At 50.7% G+C, this 12,020-nt stretch overlaps 1 protein-coding gene across 12 annotated transcripts in view; it reads right to left on the bottom strand.

The window, feature by feature from the left end:
* Positions 1 to 12,020, bottom strand: part of Gramd1b (GRAM domain containing 1B) — a 164,437-nt gene that overhangs the window by 28,543 nt on the left and 123,874 nt on the right. For all 12 annotated transcript variants that reach the window (XM_031344600.1, XM_031344601.1, XM_031344599.1 and 9 more), the window contains 2 exons: positions 11,473 to 11,683; positions 5,696 to 5,716 (listed from right to left, as the gene is read on the bottom strand). In XM_031344600.1, the coding sequence (XP_031200460.1) occupies positions 5,696 to 5,716; positions 11,473 to 11,683 (232 nt within the window). The remainder of the gene's footprint in view (positions 1 to 5,695; positions 5,717 to 11,472; positions 11,684 to 12,020) is intronic.

Genomic DNA, 12,020 nt, shown 5'->3' on the forward strand with positions numbered 1-12,020 from the left:
AACATGGGAGTTTCCAATGTGCTGGTCACAGAGAAGCTGGACAGATAGCCTGGAGAAGATGAGGTCTGCCTGATGTGAGTTTCCCAAGAATTGTCCCCCACCTTCCATATAAGGAGGCATAGGATCAAAGCCAAGCATTTGCAGGCAGCTGCTCAGACCTTGCAAGGGCAGACCTTGTGGACCCTGGTTTAGAAGGAAAGAGACAAGTAGAAGAAAGAGACAACTGAAATGACATCTAAGCAGAAAGGGCACTATGCTGATGGTCCTCAACTTATGGGTCGCAACCCCCTTGGAATCGAATGACACCTTCACAGGGGTCACGTATCCAGTAGTCTACATATCAGATATTTACATTACAAATCACAACAGTAGCGAAATTATACTTATAAAGAAGCAACAAGGATAATTTTATGGTTGCAGCATTGGGAAGGTTGAGAACCACTGGTCTAAACAGAGAGGTAGAGAAAGGATAGAGCATTGGAACTAGGAAGGCAGAGACTCTGTGAAACCACTGAGGCAGCTCCCTAGCCTACCCTATACCCTCCCAGACAGCCTACCCTATACCCTCCCAGACAGCCTACCCTATACCCTCCCAGACAGCCTACCCTATACCCTCCCAGACAGCCTACCCTATACCAGATAGCTTACCCTGTCGGGAAGGTCTTGAGCTGGTGCGGCATGGGTAATGGTCCTTTGTCTTATAAGCCTTTGTAATTTCCTGTGCTTAAACTTAGGCATATTTAAAAATAACCCCAGTGAAGACACAGAATACACATTCTTGGGCCTCAGCCCCAGAGACACCAATTAAGAGGAACATGACAGCCATTGTTAGGGTAAATAGAGGGGGAAGAATCCCTGATTAAGGTGTCTTCTAACACTCTCTCCTTCCCATCTTGAAGAACACCTTTCCTTCATCCATCCTAAGGTAGACCCCACGCCGTTGGATGCTGCCTTCACTGGGAATGATCCATCCTTTAGTTTAATCTTTCCTAGCACCTAGTAGTTCATATGTGGTGTAAAAATCATTTACCACATAAATGTATGTTTTATCTTCCTATTGGCATACAGAGAAAGAGAGTGACAGAGACAGAGAGAGACAGACAGACACTCAAGAGCACACACATGCACATACAACACACACACATGCACATACAGATCCCTACTTTCTTAAGGTTGGCTTCTTGGAGCCTAGTTGCTGCCCTGGCTCTATCAAAAGATCAAGTTCTCTCTGTATTATGTGTCAGCGGTCCTCAAATTCTGTGACAGGTGGATGCAGCAATTCTGTTTTCCAGGGTGATCACAGTATCTCTTTTTAGGTCCATACCACACCCAAGATACAGGTGGTACAGATAGTTCCAGGAGGCTCTAGGTACTTAACAGAAATTCCCTGGAAACACTGATATCTAGCCATAGACACAGGACCGTTGAGTTGGTTACTATCTGGATGAGACAGGGACAGTTTACACTCGACTCAGAGAGATAATGCCATAGGAGATGAGTCTCAGTCTGTATTAGCCTTTGTCTCCTCCACCCCCTCACCAACGGCTGGGCAGGGCAGGGCAGGGCAGGGCCAGGACCCCAGGAGCCGGAATTGGCTCTTAGCTAAACATTAACTCTACGGCAAACACTAGGTGCTGGGACCAACTGGTACCCTTTCTCCAGGTTCAGTAGGAAGGAGGGGGTGAGAGAACCTAGTCAGGGAGGGAAGTGGATTTGGGGTTCAGCATTGACCTCACCTAGGAAGAAACCAGTTAAGATCCACAAAGAAAATCCTGGTGCTCCAGCCAAATGCGGTAGGCAGAAGCCAGGCATGGGTGGGACGAGGAGACAAGGGAAAAGTGACTAAACATAAGGTGGGCATGGGTGCAATGTAGAGGGCTGCTGAAGGGGGAGCATTGGGGTGGGGGTCTCATCTGGAAAGGTTATACCGCCTCTGGGAGAGTGAAGTTTAGAGTTGACTGACACGGTGGTAGCAGTCAAGAAGATTCCTCAGAGTCATGGGTAAAAATCATTAGGTGGGACACAGATGGGTGTAGAGGAAGAAGACTGTCCCTGGAGGAAATGCCAGGTACTGGGTGTGCCCCAACACCTGTAAGTCCACTCCTATAATGCTTTGTCCTACTGTTCGCAGGCTGATGCCAGGTAGGCTTGCCCTGTCGTTCCCAGGATTGGTATCAATCCTCCTTGCCTTCCTTAATGCCAGCTTTCCTAGCAGGGGACGGTGACAGACAATATGGGTGCTGTCTCTAGCAGCTACCCTATCCTAGGCTCTGCCCCCTAAGTTGCTATGGAAACACTAACACCCCAGGAACGAGAGACATAAGGCGGGAGGGTCTATCGGTCCCCCTGGGACTCAGCACAACCCATACCTACTGGGACCAGGAAGGATCATATTTAAAAGGCAGATGGTAACCCCTCAAGCTTTGGTCTGACAATCTTTGTCTCTGCCTATAGTTCCAAAGCCCTGTCACCTGACCCCTTAAGCTCCTGACTGCTGGGGCTATACCTTTGGACTCCCAGGCTAGAGGCCCTGCTGAAGAAAATGAGCTGGTCAGCTGTGGGGGTGAAGGGCAAGAAGGGCCCCAGGACAGTTGCACAAGACAAGGTTTTCATACTCTACCCTGACCCTGATGTTCACCTTCAACAGTCTGGTCCCTATGACACTGGGGCCACTTCCCTTCTCATGACTCAACTCTTCAGGTTAGGCTAGATGTTATTTTGCAGACAGTTTCCTCTTAGCTAGTCATGGGACAAGGAGTTGCTTTTTTCCTACAGACTGGTGGTGATGGTACAAACTGGCTTTCTTTTAAATTACACCCGGGGATCTTGACCAGGTCTGGGGCATTCCTACAGTAGTCAGGGATTATAGAGCTTGCATCTATCTAAAGGACTCCTAGTGCCAGGGGTACAACCTGAGGCATCACAGCTGGTGGTTGAGCTGAGTCTAGCAATGGGGAAGAGATTAGAAAGAAGAACAGGACACCAGGATCCTCTATAAAGGTCAGATTCCAGCCAGCCGCAGGCAGACAGCAATGGAGATGAAAGGTAGGTCTAAGGGAATGCAGGTCAAAACAACAAGGGCAGACTTCGAGCTTCCCAAAGGAAGCCATGTAGACTAGGAGGGGGGAGTACTAAGGGGAGGGGTTCCCTGATAATGTGTCTGAGCACAAGGGTGTAAGGCATGGCCACAGCACTCAGAGAAGGTACTTAGCCAGCAATTGCCCAGCAGGTAACCTACCCAACGGGTGGCTCTCGAAGAACCCAGGTCATAGATTCCAGTTCCAGCCAAGGCGACTGGGCCAATGTCCAGGGTAAATACACTGGCAGAATCAGAGAGAACCCAAGAGGAACCACTGTGGTGTCAGACAGACAGCAACTGGCCGACAACACTAATAGCTAGGCTCTGGAAAGCGGGGAACCAGGGCATCTGTCTCAACAGAAAGGATGGGAGGAGTTCATCCACCCAGCCTGCGTGGGTACTGTATCCAACTTGCCTCTCCACTACAGTAGTTACTGACTAACCTCTACAGGAGCTAACTCTTGCACACGTGAAACCAGAGCTTATCAGCTATACAGCCCTCGTGCACACCTCTTCGTACCTGCAGCTATGGCAGTTGGAAACTCTTTCTGGCTTCCCCATGTCCACCTGTCATTTCTATTTCCTCCTCCACTTCCATTTCTCCTTTTTGCTTCCCTCACCAATGCCAAGTCTGGACTCTACCATGGCATACATAGCAAGACCAGAAGGAGGGTAGGCGGCAGCCAGGGCAGGCAGAAAGGAATGTGGTGGTGGTCATTCCGGGGGGCTTTCAAAGGTCTGTCAAGTTCAACTGGACACAGATGTCCCTCTTTTGAATCCTCCAACCAAGAGGTATGTCTGTCATCAAGCTGAGTGTGTGTGCTCAGGTGTCACAGCCTCAGAACCAGGCTGAGGGAGGACAGAGATGAAAAGAGAGGGTAGGGAGCCTTAAGACAGGCAGCAACCAGGAAGAGACAGAAAGCCGGCCGGCCGACCGGGTGACTGGAAACTAGAGAACAGAGAAGAGCATGAGGGAGGAAGAAAAGAATGCTGGGTGTGGGGCAGGGAGCCAGGAGCCGAGGACAGTACAGGAACAGGGAAGCAGGACAAACAGGAGCAGCCGTGCTAAAAGTCACGCGAGGAGAAAGAGGGCAATAAGACCGATGTTCACAACCAAGGCAGGATCTGCCTGCTCAAACTTGGATGTTTTAATTACCCAATAGCACTGAGGCCATGTGGTTTCTGTTTCCCTTGGGTGACCCGAATTCTTGCAATGCTGCTTAAAAGGAGAATTATCGGTTGGAGGATGCTTGGGTATTTACTACAGTTGGGCCAGGATAGCTCCCAGAGAGAAAGAAGGAGGAAGGGAGGGAGACAGGGAGAGAGGGAGACAGGGAGAGAGGGAGAGAGGGAGAGAGGGACAGGCAGACAGACAGACAGACTGATGCCTATCTTCTCTCCAAGATATGACCTGCTATCAGCCCAAGGAGGCCAGAGGTCAGAAGACCCTTGGTCTGAGTGAGAGAAGGAACAGAGGAGGCAGAGTTCAGCTTCTCTTCCTTCATCACCTCAGTCCTCAAAGTCCTCAGAGCAACCCAGGCCGCTTGAGGTGCTCAGTGGGGCTATGGATGAACAATCCATTAAAAACCTCTGGGACAGGCTGGCGCAGAGCAGCTCGAGGGAAGCCAGAGTGTTAGCTGACATGTGTCTATCTTTATGGGACTACATAATACCAGAGAGATGATTTGGACCCACAACCCCATGCGAAACATGAGCCTCCCCTTGAGCCCTTTCCTCTGCTCCCTCCAACCCTATCAGTCCACCATCCTGATAGCTTCTCCAAGCCTCAGCTCCCACTGGAGCAGAACTGGGCACAAGAGGAGTTAAGCATGTGGGAGTGGAGTGGAGGAGTGGTATTCTCAGGACAGTCCAGCTTAAAGAAGGGGAGACAAGGTTCTGAAGCCAGGCCACTCTGTACCTCAGCCGGCCAGTCTTCCTGAAGGTACAGAGCATGTGGATAGGGCAGGCTAAGGGACTTAAGCTAGCTCCTCTCCCATGAGAGAGTCCAGGGCCACTCACGCAACCTAGTCTATGAGACGAGGAGAATGGAGCCCTTGCAGGCACTGCTGCCCCCACGAAGTACTTTCAGAGTCCAGAGCTGCATAAACGGCCACTAAGGATGACCTAAGAAAGACCCTGCTTTACAGACCAGAAGGCAGCCAAGCTTTTAATAGGAGCATGCTCTGGAGGACACTGCGTGTCTGTGACACACTCTGTCATATAGCACCAGCTCTCCCACAGGACGTCTTGCCTAGGGATGCTAACTTTAACCCTAAGTTCATACCCCACACCTCACCCTAGCCACAGGATTCTGCCTGGCTTTAAGCAGTCCCTCTGTCCTGGCTGTTCCCTGAGTTCAGATAGGACACGAGATGAGGAAAGGCATGAGGTGGGTCATGTCTTCATGCCCCCAGATCAAATCCTCCTCCCTAGGGCTTATCCATCCTGCTATAGAGAAGAACTACTGTATCTGTGTAGGGGTGAAAAGAAGAGGTTGACAAGGGCAAAAAACTCTTAAGACCCAAACGGTATGTAATAACACTTTTTGTAACCAGCCCTCCCTCCCCCCACATTCACACCCGTTTTAACAACAAGAAGAGAAACAGGAATACTTACATTGTACCAACTCTGGCTTTTCTGTAAAGACAAAAAATAAGAGAATGCAATTAGTTAAGGAAGAGATATTAGAAGTGGCCAGAGTATTCCTTCCCCCTGGGGTGAAGGTGACACAGACAGCGGAGGGTGGGCAGGGAGAAGGAGTCCAAATGCAGCTGAATGCTTCCCGTGTCGATGCTCAGGAGGGTCCTCCTTTCACAAGACAGATCCAAGAAAGGAGGCCCAGGGAGCAGTCCATGCTGGAAGCCCCCACCACAGCTGGGGCGATTGGAGATGCAGGCAGTGGCAGCACTAGCTAGCGCTCAACCAGAGGGGAGTCAGCGCCCCATCGCCAGGTTCTGCTGATGGGGAGGTGGGTACGTGGTAGGCATCCAAAGCCTAGTCCCCAAGTGGGTTTTGACTAGAAGCAAAGTAGACATAGAGCCCCGCCGCAGCCTCCTGCTCCGGGTCATCTCCCCTGTCAAAGGCACGGTACAATATTTTGGTGAAGGGGGAAGAAGCGGCGCTCTAAAAAGTCACACTATGCTCTCAGCTAGCAGGCGAGTAAATTCCTTCTATCCCAACAACTGGCTGACCTCCTAACAGCTAACAAATGGTTGGGGTTCTGCAGGGGAAGGGAGTGGAATCGTGTCATCTCTAAAGAAAGGCTTTTTCCAGTGTGTGGTGTTATATAGAACTTGGTATTCATAAAACCATATTCAGTCCCCGCTCTATTGTTGAGGACTTCTCCTGATCTCCCCATGGGATCTGAAACTTTCTAGTGAAAGAAGGGGAATGGCTAGATTGTGTCTTGTCTATCTCCAGCCTCTACTTATGAACATTCTGCTCTGGTGTTGGAAACTTTCCCAGCAGGTCAAAGCCTCAGTGAGATACCAGAGGTATGGAGCCTGTACACAGTCAAAGAGCCAGCTAATAAACAGAGCTGGGCAAGCACTGTGTGTCAGCTAGTAAGAGGTGTGTGTGTGTGTGTGCGTGTGTGCGTGCATGCGTGTGTGCGTGCGTGCGTGCGTGTGTGTGTGTGTGTGTGTGTGTGTGTGTGTGTGTGCGTGCGTGTGTGACAGAGTGGAGGTGACTATGAACCCGGGATCTGTGACTGTAATCACAATGATGACCAGACGATCATGGGATCTTCCTTCCATCACCAACTTCTTCCTTTGAACCAGAAACCTGCCTGACACCTTGACCCTCTACCCTGACACAGTCAGCACAGTGGCCAGAGATAGGGAATGGAAGGGGCACAGGCATGAATATGCTTTTCCCTCACACAGATTCCACTGGCCAGCCCCGCCAGGGTAGCAGGTAGCAATGCAGACACTCAGTTCCCCTCTGCTAGGAACTCTTTGTGGTCATTCCTCAAAAGGAAATGGTGGTCTAATCTAGAAAGCACAGTCTTTTACCATAGCGGCCTCCAGAAGTTGAAGGCCAAACCCACACAGCCAGGACCATGTCATCATAGAGTGGGAGTTGCTACCTTGTAGGAAGGTATTCTGGACCTGAACATTCCCACCTAAGGAATTCAGCTAAGGCTATGCGTGCCTGGAGACGGTGGGTGGAGCAAGGTGGACCATCATTATACCTAGGTGGACCGTCATTTCTATAGATCTTTTGGGTGTTCACAATGGCGACTAACTCCAGGACCACACAGAATGGGGTTGTGTTCATTTCACATCATGATGAGTGCAAGTATATTCTTGCAGCTACCGACCAAGCTGTCCAGCCACAGTTAGCTTGTACTGTACTAACCCTGACCAGGCTAATCACCTGCTTCCTAGCTGAGGAAAATGTCTCAACTGCATCCAAGAACTTCACTCCTTGGAACTTTTGTATATAACAACCCTAGGAGGAAACCGGGCACTGGGAACGGGATCCTTTGTCATCCTCAAACATGGTGCCTGACCCGTGTCCCCTGTGTAGACAGAAGTAGATCTCTCCTTTCTATGCACTGACATGAAGACGCTAGTTCCTTAAGAAACTACTTGACACAAACAGCTTCAGAATCCCAAGAGCTTTCAGTTAGGAACATCTGTCCCATCTCTAACTAGCTCTGTGGTACCTTTATGGCTAATATTCATTATCTTATGAAGTGAGGATATCAGAAAGGCTTTTTTTAAAATTTTATTTATTTAATATATGAGTGCTCTGCTGCATATATACATCCACCTGCCTGAAGAGGGCAGACCCCCCTATAGATGGTTGTAGGCTATCAGGTGGATGCTGGGAATTGAACTCAGGACCTCTGGAAGAGCAGTCAGTGCTCCTAACTGCTAAGCCATCTCTCCAACCCTAAAAGGCTGTCTTAAAAGAAATGAGAAAGGTACCCTCTAGAGTAAGAACTTTGGAGGCTCTGTCCCTCACCATATCCCTCCCTACATAGCTCCTTCTCTACCAGCACTGAGGCTGCCTCAGGAACATGGACACTTACATCTCCAGTGAGAGCTAGGTCAGCCCTCAAGACTGTTCAGCAGGAAGGAGATTCTAACCTTTGACCTGCCCCTGGAGTCCCCCACCCCCAGCCCCCCACCCCCCCACCCCATATCAGATGGTTCAAAGGGGGAAGGAAATGAGAACACAGAGCTGCTGGAGACAGCGTGGAGCTGGAGGAGAAGAACCTGGAGGACTAGTTTTGGGTTTATTTGGCTTTTTCTACAAGGAATCAATCAGACAAGTGAGGAACATACCCAGACTACCTTATAGCAGTTTCCTGCCCTCGCATCTAAAAGCATCTCCTAGAACAAAGGCTCGAGGTGTCTGGAAGGTGAGCTGGGGGCGGGGGTTGGGGAGACAGTGAGGGAAAGACGGGCCAGGAGCTCTACATTAAGCATAAACTGGAGCTGGGAGGCAAAAAGCAAGAAAACCAAACCAAACCAAAATAATGTCTTACTTTGATCAGATTTAGTCTGTCATACTGAAAAGAAAACCACAAAAATTAGAATTCAAACAAACAAACAAACAAACAAACAAACAAACAAAAAGGTGAAAGGTCACAGGAGCACCAGTGCCATAGCACCGGGCACTGCCAAGCACCAACAGAGAGCTAAGCTTCGAGGCTGGAGCCAAGCATTGAGTGGCCCTATCTTCTTGGCAGGCCTGCAAGGGCAGAGAGCAGCTCGCCAGAGCTGGTTGGGGCAGGAAAGCACGTCCTGGCTCCCTCTAGTGGCCACAGGCCATCACTACTGAGTGCAGCTTGACAGTGGCACAAAAGCACGGGTTTCTAGGAGTGATAATCAGCCCTGGGGTCCTGTGGCTCCCTACTCTAAGCAGAAGCAAGAATCAGCCTCAGCCACTGAGATTGTGATGAGGAAGGTAAAGCCTTAATGATTTCCTGTCCCTAACAAAGGAAAAAAATGGAGGTGGGGGGGCAGGGAGAGATAATGTTTAGAGGAGACATCTTACAACATGCTTGAAAACCACACGGGGTGGCCTCTTTGCAGGAGGTGGTCAGGGATGGTCCAGCTACAGTTGTAGCTCACAGACCCTCCACACAGCTCTATCTGGCCACCTTGAAAGGATGTCCCTTGAGGAAGCAGCTTTAAAAGCTTTGGCCTCACCCCTGCAGCACCTTCTTGCAGTTCAGTAACGGGGCCCTGCACTGAACCCTTTTCCCATGGTGACTTTAGTGTTGATCTTCCGCTGTCTGTGTGTCTTACACATGCACGCTGTGGGCTTGACCACGGTTGTTCCCCAGTGCAGTTGTGCAATGTAGTCCTCCCTCGTCAGCTCTCAGTGAGCGCTATGCTGCTCCCTGAATGAGCTAGGCCTGGAGGAAAGAGCTGTACACTTCGCTTTAGGATGGGAAAGACTTAAAGACTCAGCAGATGCAGAGAGAAGGAATAACCTGGTGCCCATATCCAGCTGGGTTCTCCCTTTCCCAGATGAGCCTGGAGTCCTCTGGTACATACTTCAACTAAGGCAGAGGGGTGAGCACTGGCATAGAGACAAAAGGTCTTATACAACTCCTATCCCCAGATATCAGGCATGCCTGAACCTGCCCAGCCTCCTACACCCACAGAGCACTCCCGCTGGCTTCCTCACTCCAGGCTGTCCCCTGCTGGCAATAGGCACGTGATACATGCTTTATGTCTGAAGAGCACAGTGGGCAGGCCCAGCTGTGGAGCTTCACGTTCTTCCATCAGGAGTGGACGGTGGTGTGTCATCCTCCCTGAGGATATGCACAGACCCTGTTGTAAGTCGTCTCTCGGACTGAAGTTGGCACTTCTTCCCGACAATCGACTTCCTGGGCCCTACTGCCTCAGTGCCATTTGCACTGTTCACCATTTGCACACTCCAACTTTCCCTCAGAGATCCTAGGGCCCTGGGTAGAGGCTGGTGCATCTCCCTCCCCCACTCATAGACCTAGAGCCTGGTGGGTACTGTCAGTCATCAACCTCCAGGTTCTGGTACTGTGTCCTCCTTAATCAAAACCCAGGTCTCTTAAGCACACCATGAACAAGTACCAGAATGGTACAAGCCAAGTCACAGGGGGTTCCCTGCCAAGTAGCTCTCAGGGGTGGAAGGAAAGATGAACTAGGCAGATCTCAAGGTCTTTCCTCACTTCTGCCAGGGAGGCCACGGTTACCCATCCAAGTGTCACACAAAACAGTGTGACTGAGTGGAGGCTCCGCACCCAGAGGAACGGAACTACCTCCCTGCAGGACTCTGCTTTTAGAAAGTGCCACACAAGGAGGGAAACACATTCCCACTAGAGGTGGTGTTTGAGAAGCAGGCGGACACGGGAAGGGAAAAGGGATGGGGTGCGGGTGGGGGGGGGTGGAATCTGTTCTCTGACATCAGGTGCAGTGGGAGTGGTCCCTCAGTGACTTCCAAGCCAGCCTGCCAAGGGGTGGGGGTGGGGAACAGTGGGTTCAGCCCTTCTGGGAAAGGGACCAAGCAGGACATATGGGTAGAATTGGCAGGGGTGGAGCAAGGGGTGCTGAGCACTACAGACAATTCAATACTAGAGGGGGGAGATTAAAAGACAGAGACAAAAGATGGCTTACTTTTGAGAGGCGCTTGTGAGACTAAGACCATGCATGCAAAGAAGGTGTTTGGGAAACAGTGGGGAGAAGAGGAAGAACAAGAAATCAAAAAGACAAATTCAAGTGGGTTTTCTCCCAAGCCTCCCGGGGGGTGGGGTCCCCTTTCTCAAGCCCTGCGAGTCCTGTTGGTTTAGGAGCACCTGAGTAGAAGTGCCTCTTGATTGCCAGAGGCCTGGGGATGGAGGGAGAACTCTGGGGAACTGCCTTGTGAGGCCTCTGTGTTAATCCTTGGACCAGGAGGACAAGCTTGAGAGTGAAGGAAAAGCCCTGTGACTATCCTCTCTGCAAGACAAGTAGGACATGGGTTGGGACAAAGGTAAGGCAGGGTGATGGCCAAGGAGGAGGTTAAAAATTAGCCCTCCGGAAGGTTCCCTGAAGTTGCTCTTCCTAGCGATACAGTTGTCCCAAATAATGTTCTGTTGACAGTTTGAAGGGCCAAATTTAATGAAGTATTATAAAGGTGACTCCTCCTGATCCCCATAGCTTCCTCCATATCTCAAGGGTCTTGAGGTTCCTTAGATGCTTACAGAGAGATGGGGAGCTTGGTGAAGAAGGGGCACATGACTCAGGACCCTCCCTGGATGATTAAACGGGCATCTATTCAACAAGAGTCTCCCCTGCTGACCCTGACCTGTCCTGACCTCATCACATAGACACGGGGCTGTTCAGTCACATGAGCACCCAGGAGCTTCCTGCAGCTAGCTAACAAGGGGTACCAAGCCTCCAGCCTGGATTGCTCACCTTGGAATTTTTACCACCGCTCCGACCAGACTGTGAGGAGCAACTGCGTTGCACACCCTGCTCCGGGGTGGATGGGGACTTGTCCGAGGAGTGATCTGAGCCCTTCTCCACCATGGTGTCTCCGTCCTGGTTCTGTGGTGTTGGTGAGCGGGACCGCTTCCGGAGGATGGGAGAGCAGGCTGGCGTGCTGCGGTTGGAGTTACTGGCAGTGCTGCAGGGGCAGATGGAGATGGGGAATGAGGTGGAGAGGGAAGAGGAAGGAAAGAAGGAAGGCAGGCTGTAAGTGACAGTCGGCCAGAGACCCATGCAAAGGTGCCAGCTCAGGAAGCCCAGGCAACAACAGGCTGAGGAGACAACCCAGCTAGGGACTTGCTGCACTGTAATGCTGCTACTGGCCAGCAGGGAGCAGTAGTGCCAGTGTGAAAAAGGGAAACAGGATTAGAAATAAGCAGTTAAGTATTTAAATATTCACCCATTCATCCATGAATCTACCAATCCAATCCTGTTTGAACTTTAACTATAATGCAGAAAGCTATTAGGGAAGATAA

This window comes from Mastomys coucha, unplaced genomic scaffold (genome assembly GCF_008632895.1).
Source record: "Mastomys coucha isolate ucsf_1 unplaced genomic scaffold, UCSF_Mcou_1 pScaffold23, whole genome shotgun sequence".
NCBI lineage: Eukaryota > Metazoa > Chordata > Mammalia > Rodentia > Muridae > Mastomys > Mastomys coucha.